Source organism: Syzygium oleosum, unplaced genomic scaffold, assembly GCF_021117445.2.
Source record: "Syzygium oleosum isolate NSW1041296 unplaced genomic scaffold, Sole_v2.1 Sole_v2.08, whole genome shotgun sequence".
In the NCBI taxonomy this organism is placed as follows: Eukaryota; Viridiplantae; Streptophyta; class Magnoliopsida; order Myrtales; family Myrtaceae; genus Syzygium; species Syzygium oleosum.
The window spans coordinates 1,920,711-1,929,670 of NW_026607492.1; the positions used below are offsets into that span (position 1 = coordinate 1,920,711).

At 41.2% G+C, this 8,960-nt stretch overlaps 1 protein-coding gene across 1 annotated transcript; it reads right to left on the minus strand.

The window, feature by feature from the left end:
* Window positions 1-688: 688 nt before the first annotated feature.
* On the minus strand, window positions 689-1,526 carry LOC115672591 (cyclin-dependent protein kinase inhibitor SMR6). The gene has a single exon (XM_056313949.1). It carries the CDS (start codon window positions 1,259-1,261, stop codon window positions 917-919), a length of 345 nt encoding a protein of 114 aa, XP_056169924.1. The 5' UTR covers window positions 1,262-1,526; the 3' UTR covers window positions 689-916.
* Window positions 1,527-8,960: the final 7,434 nt, after the last annotated feature.

Consider the following 8,960-nt stretch of genomic DNA (forward strand, 5'->3'; position numbering starts at 1 on the left):
GGCACAAAATAATCAAACTTGAGACCTTTAGGGCTTGAGTAAGTCCTTAAAAGACTTCATCCTAGGTTACATCCGGATTTCAGGAATTCTTGGGATGTAATGCAACTAAAGGGTATCTCCACTCAGCAGGAAAGAAAAAGATATCCTGGGGATTGTGGGTGCGAAGCGTGTAAATAGCAGCACGTAAAAAATAAAGAACGCATCCATGAAGCTCGCTTATATAATAGGAGACAGGTTGTGGAATTCCTCATAAGAGTGAAAGTTCAATTCATTGAAGTTACCTCTTAACTGAACACCAAAAATCTAAGGAAAGCTCCTAGTTAAGGATCCAAGGAAAGCCGATTTGATTACGAAAGAATCAAACTCGAGACCTTTAATTGTGATGTCAATTTAAACTATTAGAGTATGTCGTCTGTATTTTATATATTGACACTCTTCGGGTCTTGTTATTATCGAATCAACATATGCATATGATACATGGTAAATTTTGTCCCTCCAATTCACTAATTTCGACAAACATATCATCAACCCAATTTTTAATCTCTACTCAGCCAAAATTTGTAAGAGATGTAAATGTACGAGGATAGATTTTGGAATAGTCGAGAAAAATATATACGAAAACCGAAACGTCCACAGACCTTCGATGTTCAGGCCGCACCCCAAAAATTTAAATAAAAAACCAGGCCTGTCAAAATACAAACTAACCATAATTATCTCAGGAAGTCATCATGACGTAATAAATCTATAGTACAGCGTCAGCTTCCCTCAGCAGAGGAGATTGCAGAAAACAAAGGAACAATCAATAGAAACTCACGACAAAAATATCCGAAAAGAAAAAAAGAAACTGCTTCCTCCTAAAAATTAACCAAAACTACTTTCTTCTTCTTCTTCTTCTTCTTCTTCTTCTGCTTCTTCTTCAGTTTGTCCTCTCAACGTGGCGCTTGAACACTGACTCCAAATCGGGAGGATTGAAGAACTCCCTGACGCCATTGAAATGACACCTCGACGACGACGAGGGCCTCCTCTTTCTCGGGGCGGGCGGGCACCGCAGCTTCTCGGGTATCCTGGATTCTCTCGACGTCGGGGTCGTCGAGGGCGTCTCCCTCTCTTCCTCGTCGGCGTCGTCCCCGCTCGCCCTGGGCTTCGGCTGGGTGCTCACCGGCTTGAGCGAGGCTCGTATGGAGATTCCGGCGATCACCCACTTCTTGCTTCCTTCGGATTCCAAGCCTGCCCCCACCTGCGGCTTCTCCGAGAAACCCATGATCCTCAGCGGGAAAGAGAGAATCGACGGGAAAGAAAATTCGAAGAAAGCCCGAGGAAAAAAGAAGGGAGCTTTGAGCTTTTTCCCTCCCTCTTTGGAGCGCAGAGCAGCGGAAGAACAGGGCAAGCCCGCAAAGCGAAGCAAAAGATGGAATATTTTTTTTTGGTTTCAATTTGGGAATCAGAACAAAGACGGAGAAGCTAGCTGGAGGGCTCTGAGAGGATGAGGAGGAGGAGGAGGAGGAGGGAATAAGGGAAAAGGGTCTCGGGGAGAGAGAGAGATTGTGGGGTGTGAAAATGAGAAAGAGATTACCAAGGAGAGAGAAAGAGAGAGATTATATAATGCAGAGTTTGACGGTGCGAACTGTGGGAGAAAAGAGGGTGCACTGCCCGTGGGGTAAGGGGGGATTGGGTGACCGAGGTTTGAGAGTAAGAGAGAGAGAGAGAGAGAGAGATGCTGGGCATTGGATTATTTTTATTGTATATTTGAATGCACTTGAGAAAAAAATTTCTTCTTTTCTGCTCCTATTTTTGCTTACCCTTGGTACATATTAGTGAAGAAATTTCGACCAAAAAAAAAGCATTAATGGAAAATTGACCCCCAAGAAAAAAAAAGAACGGTAGTGAAAATTGAAAAGGTATTCAAATTTCTAAAATTATGAAAAACTATATAACATCATGCACATCGATATTCAATTTACGTAAAAGGATTAGATGTTTCGTGAAAATAAAAAATAGAAATTCAAAAAAATTTATTTCCTCCGAGAAATTCTCATCCTGGGGCCAAAAAGAGAGAGAGAGAATAAGATAACAATTTTTAAGACCAAAAGGGCAAGAACCGATATCTGAAAAAAAAAAAAAAAAAAAAAAGAAGAGAGAAGAGAGAGAGAGGGGGGGGAGCTGCCCGGGGATTTCACGGGCAGGGAGAATCGAGAAACCGAGTGAAGGGTGGGGGGGGGGAGGTTTTTTGGCGCGAAAGGGGCTTTGGTTCGGGCTTGCAACGGCTCTTTTTCCCGCGCTTTGACTGGGAAATTCCGGATCGATTTCCCCGTTTTGCCCCTCTCGCTGTTGCTCCCTTTCCGATTTTGCCCCTCTCTCTCTCTGTCCCTCTATCTCTGACACCATTATTTTTTTCCTTCTCGGGCTCTGCTCTTATCTATTTTGGGGAAGTGGGGGATGGCCAGTCCGGGCCCAAATCACCCCGGCACATACCCGAGAGAAAAAAAAAACAATAAAAATAATAATAAAATAACCCAATTTGACATTTTCCCACCAATCTTACCTCCCTATGGATTCCTCGACTCCCCCCCAAAAAAAAATAAAAAAAAAATCCGTATCGTTTTCCATTTAAAGCACGCTTAATTTAAATGGAACATGGTGCAGGCGCCGCCGACACACTTGCCATACGTGTTTGATAAACCGCGGTTCGATTTCCAAAACATCGATTTATGGATAACGGGGTGAAGACCGATGGGCTGGAGTTTAAGGTTCTTTATTTGATTATTTAGCAAGTGTCTAAGGGAACTTGTGGGCGAAATTCTTCTTTTGCCCCGTTTCGGGGAGATGAAGGTAGCACGCCGTCCAAATTTCTTTTATCCTTACCGCGGCTCTCTTCTCAACGACACTGCAGTACATCGAGCTAAAATTGACAACACGTAGTTGAGAACTGTGAATGAAGAGAAAAATAATATTCTATACATCTTCTAGTAAATAGTACACGAACCTATTTATAGGCTTTACATAATGACTATCTAAAGTAACAAATAAATGAAGATATGCAGAATCACAGAATAATATACATAATCATAGAATATCACAAATACATATCTCTAACACACGTAACTATCTGTATGGATGGTATCACGTCGACATTTCGTACTCGTTATGGTTTTCATTTCGAAGTTCCAACATTCTTCCGAAAATAATTTATTTTAGCATACCACGTATTTAAATCTTTGCCAATTATTCTATCCATCTAGGAATGCGAATACATTTTTTTTATCTGTCATTCGTCCATAGCTCTTGCTATGTCGAATCCCTAGCAGCAAATGGACCTAAAAGGACAGGATGGGAACCACGACGACCTTATCTAGAACAAATTATCGAAAAAATCGTAAGCTTATCCTGTATACAGGATAGGATAAAACATATCCTATCCTGACTTTTATCCTATCACGACCTTATCTGGAACAAAGTATCGAAACCTTTTATGTTTATCTATCGGCGCGGGTAATTTTTCACATAACATCGGAAAATTAATATGAAAAGCCAACTATACACACATATATATTGTGAAATATAACAGACATCTACAACCGAACGTGCATGCTCTCCTTTGTTTTGGACACAACATGCATTCGCAAGTCATACATCTAAGACAAAATAATTTGGGATCAGGACTCGATGAAATCTCACGACATAATGCTCGATCTAAATGGCACGGGCTCGAGAAATAGCTCCCCTGCAAGTCGAGCAAAAGCTGTATCGATTGGCGTCGCTGTGTATACATCCCCACCGACGCAATCATTGATCTGCATGAGGCCACATTGAATAGCACCTTTCAATGTTCCAAAAACTCCATAATAGTAAACTGGTCCAACCTGTAGACACCCTTTCTTTCCCATTATAATAATCACTTCCAAGAAATTCGAGCACTGTTTCAGAGCCACAGTAACGCGTGGCCCCCCAGCCCTAGTTTGGAACGGGGTTCGAGTGGAGACGGTATTAATGCATTCGATGCGCCACCACGCGTGACCCGATCAAAGCCCGAGTAATGTCATCGACATCGGATGGAGATGGCCTCGATCGATTCCTACCGCATTATTGGCGATGTAGCTCTCGAGGACACTTTCTTTGGGGGGGAGTCGTAATCGAATGAACTGAAGTCTATATCGAGAAACTAATTGAACTGGGTCTTTGCACATCGAGAAATGCGAGAGACTGGTTCGTTCCGACTTTAAAACTCTCGAGGTTTAAAGGTAATCCGTTTTTTCTTTTTTTCGCGAACCCTGGTCACGTTGCATATGATTTAGGGTCGGGCCAAAAGAATTAATCTGGTAATGCTCAGTGCAACGAAAAAAGGAAAAAGGAAAACAAAAAGAAAAAAACGAATATTCTGAAGAAGAAGACGAACGTGCGACGTCATAAATTGACAAATGACGTAAGGATGGCCTGGCCGCTGTTGGCGGATTTGCTTTCAATGGCGGCATTCTTCGCCAACCACAACCGTCCAATGAAAAGCAGGAGCATGAGCTAAGCGCTGACATGTTGCCACGTCGATAATTCGACCATCTCATTTTCATGACTTTTCTCTCTCTTTTTATTTATTAATTTATTATTATTATTATTATTATTATTATTTATAATCAATGGCAGTCTTATGTTATGTCTTGTCACTTGCGGTTGCGGGTCAAAGACTCCTAGGATGGAAAAAGTGGAAAGAAAAGAACGATGAATTGGAAAACTATATACAAAAACAAAAATATATATCTTTCATTTTATTAGGACCGAAAGGACAACCGTCGCCGGCGACACTCTCTCGACATCGCATAGGGGTCTTGCCCCCGTTGCGTGACATTACATCTACTAGCAACTTAAAAGGTCGAAGTAACCGAAGGATGCTTGGAGATCGTAACTTCTTTTGCATGTTTGGCTAGGACATAAGAATTCATCTCATTTCTAGTACTCGAACTTATGTCCTCGTGCGAAACGGGCGCGCATTAAACCACGTCCGACAGTGTAAATCCCCGCATCTTTCCCACACAAAATGGGTCACAAAGCAATTAAGATCGATGAGAAACTTTTGCATGCAAATCTCGCCTCTTTCCCACACAAAATGGGTCACAAAGCAATTAAGATCGATAAGAAACTTTTGCATGCTTTCGAAAGACTAAGCTGACTGCCCAGCCAGGTTCGTTTTCTTATTTTCTTCCGAGGGACAAAAATGTTATGTTAACACTTATGTTTTAGACTCATAGAAAATATTTTCATGATCATCTGTAATGACACGAATTTGGCTAAACATGCTTCAAATTGTTTTCGAGAAATAAAAAAAATCAATTATGAGCAGAAATTATTTCGAAATGTAATGGTTGCTACTAAACGCATTGATCGCCCGCTGTGTTTGTTTTCTTATTTTCTTCCGAAGGAGAAAATGTTATGTTAACACTTATGTTTTAGACTCATAGAAAATATTTTCATGATCATCTGTAATGACACGAATTTGGCTAAACATGCTTATTAGTCAAAAGCCCTGAAAATGTGTGACCGCACAATTTGATATATGAGTTAACCGACTTCGATTACTTAAAAGTATTTCTCCTAATTCTGAACAATTTTTTAAAACTAATTCTTTTGGTTTTTTTTTTTTTTGGTTGTTGTTGTTCTTCGCCCCGCCACCCGCCGGCCACCGCCGTCGGCAACAGGCCGGGCCGGCGGGCGTCGCGGCCCTCACCAAATGGCCGGCGGCCGCCATGGCCAAGAAAGGAAGGGGAAAGAAAGAAAAAAAAAAAAAAAAAAAAAAAAGAGAAAAAGAGAAAAAAAGAAATAAATATTAAAAAATTCAAAATATTATTAATAAAAAGAAATTTTGTGTAGGTGTAATTTTTTCAAAAAAATCAAGAAATAAAATTTCAAAACTTTACTGAACAGTTTAGGAATACATGTGGCCATCCACTTTGAGTGAAATTTAAATTTTTTAAGGTGCCCAAAAAAATTCAAAAACTCAAAAATTTCAAAACTTTTGAATGGTTTAGAATACCCGTACTACCCACTTTGAGTGAAATTTAAATTTTTTAAGGTGCCAAAAAAAAACTCAAAAATTTCAAAACTTTGTAAATTTGACTAGCTAATGACTACGTGGGCACCCACTTTGGAGTGAAATTTTAATTTTGGAGGTAAAAAGCAAAAATCAAAAATTTCAAAACTTCACGTAATGACTTATAATACACACGTGGCCATCCACTTTGAGTGAAATTTAAATTTTTTTAGGTGAAAAAAACATAAAAATCAAAAATTTCAAAACTTCATAGTATGACTTACAATACCTCTAGCCACCTCACTTTGAAGTAAAATTTAATTTTTTTTAGATGCTCAAATGGTATTTTTGATTTTATTTTTAACCTTATTAGTCAAAAGCCCACAAAATGTGCGAACGTACAATTTGATATATTAGTTAACCGACTTCGATTACTTAAAAGTATTTTGTTTTTCCCATTGCACTTTACAGAATTCTTGCTCTGTTCTTGTCATGTACTTGGCACTACCCAACAAGATGATGAACAAAAACCATAGAGTTCACTCGGAGCAACACATCCTGAAACTCTACTTATCGCATCCGAATTAAGTACTCAACCACTCTTCCAACTCTTTCGAGGTTCAAATAGCTCAGCCATTTTTCGATCCAAATGCAAACCTATCACTAGCAGCCCAGACTGGAATCAAGCCGCCGTACCAGATTGAAGTCACGACTTCGGTCTAACTCGCGATAAAAGTCGATTCGGGATTTGGACTTTGGATTGAAAATGTTCCTAGGTTGAAACCACAGGGCTCGGTTTGAAAAATCAAACCGGGAAAGTAAGCCAGCGGGGGTCCTGCCAAAGAACGTGATCAAACAGTAGACAACATCACTACAATGCAGATGCATACTGCAACTGGAATTTTATCCTGTCTCTCCCCCTTTGCCCTTGGCTCTCATGATCTCCCTGTCACCGATAGATAGTGCACGTCCAGATCAGCCAACTCCAATGGCCAAAGATAGCAAACCCCAAAAGAGAACCAACAAAAAAGCAAAGAGAAACAAATGGAAAAACCCACCAAGATGCATGGAAAAAGAGCTTCAGCCACTCCACTTCTCAGGGGCCTCTCACACCTACCAATCTATCACAGTTCAGCAGCCCAAAACAACGACAGAAGCTACCGATCTTTTCTTATCTATAAAGTCAAACAAAAAGAGGACGAGGAATGGCACCATATCTACCAGTCAAAGCTGCAAGCTCAGCTTGATCTTCATGGACTAGAAAAGCCAATAGACGAAGACCCTTTTGCGCTGGCCATGCAGATGAGAGAGACTCGAAGCAATTCGAGTCGGATACGTATCAAACTAGTAGAATTCGATTGTCGTTTCGTTCTTAGTGAAAAGTGTTTCGTGACGGAGCAGTTTGGGTGGATGTGTACCTAACTTGGATCGTTCCTGTTTAGTGACTCGTGCGATCAAATGATGTGCGCAATTTCAAATGATTCTTTGAAAAGAATCACCTTGGAGGAGATTCTGCCTTAGAAGCAAGCTCCTTTTCCTTCATCTTCGAAATTTGGCTGCGCGAAATGCATATAGAGATCCGGAATCGCAAGGACTCCAAGGTTCCGCACATGGAATCCCACGTCCGACCGACGGCGTAACTTGTCGCGCTATTTTAAATCAAACATAATCGTCCGATGAATCTGAAGAGAACCCGACGGCGTTCACTTCTCGATCCGTGGAATTCCAAAGGGTCGGTGGTGCTTTGGTCAGCAAACGCTCGGATTCTTGAGAATCAGAATGCCAATTGTTCCCAACGAATCACGTAACTAAACCCCCAATTGCCGTCCAATTTTCCACGGTATGAACTTACGGCCGAAATGCGACAACTCCGTGGTCGTACCCAAATTCATGTCGTCATCAAATGTACGAAGAATTTCAAAACGGGCCAACCTGTGGTTGCGACCGCCCATCTATCCGTCTCAATGGGCGGCGAAGAATATCAATAATGCGGCAAAGCTTGGGCGGTGTGATTGAGATTGTTTCTTTGTTATCTAGTGCGCTCTTTCCACGTAGGACGGCATTATCTCCTTTTCCCCGAGCGACATGATTCGCAAAATTGCCAGAAAACTCGAATAGCGTTTTCATGTTGGATTTACAGATAAAGGAAGCACTAAAGGAACCAAAGTTTACCGATGGCTCGATCCTTGTGGACCCATGTCCACGTGAGTGGTTTCAATCTTTGCACGATTGATCTCCATCCCAACATGTGCACATCCCCTCCACCTTGCACATAGATCAGTATACATCTGTGCCGGAATCATGGTCGGATCTCAAAATCATATTCGATGAATCGGTATCGAGAAAGAGAGGAAAAGATCAATCTGAATGATGCCGGATGCACTAGAATCGACGTAACAACAGTCGAATGCTAGACAGATCGCCTCGGGCAGTTCGTACTCGGTGTAGTGCATTGGTTCTTGGGACGTCTCATTGATTGGACCCCCCACGAACCGCCCCAACAGCCGACCCTGACCTAATGTGTTTAACATGATGTTATTCTGCAATAATGCACATGATGATCTACGTAATGCATTGTGCCTGTGATTGTTAAGATTCTTAAAATAGATGATTAGGAGGCATACCCACCATGTCCATATTATATGTTGGTCCATGCCACCCACAAGAATTTCTGAGCATGGTGTGCTTGAAAAGTCCAATCAACCTCATCATCTATCTTTATCTTATCGTTAACCATCATTAAGGGCCCAAAATGCATGGTTGACAAAGATTAGCCAATCGAAACCCACTTGGAAATTTTCAAGGCCTTTTGTCATCTTTATTCATTGCATTTTGGAAAATCAAATTGAAATGTCGAGTTTCAAAAGTTTCACTGATGTATACCAGCGGAGGTGACAAATGCCCATGCGCAAGCAGCAGCAGTCTGAGAACTTGAAAACAGCTG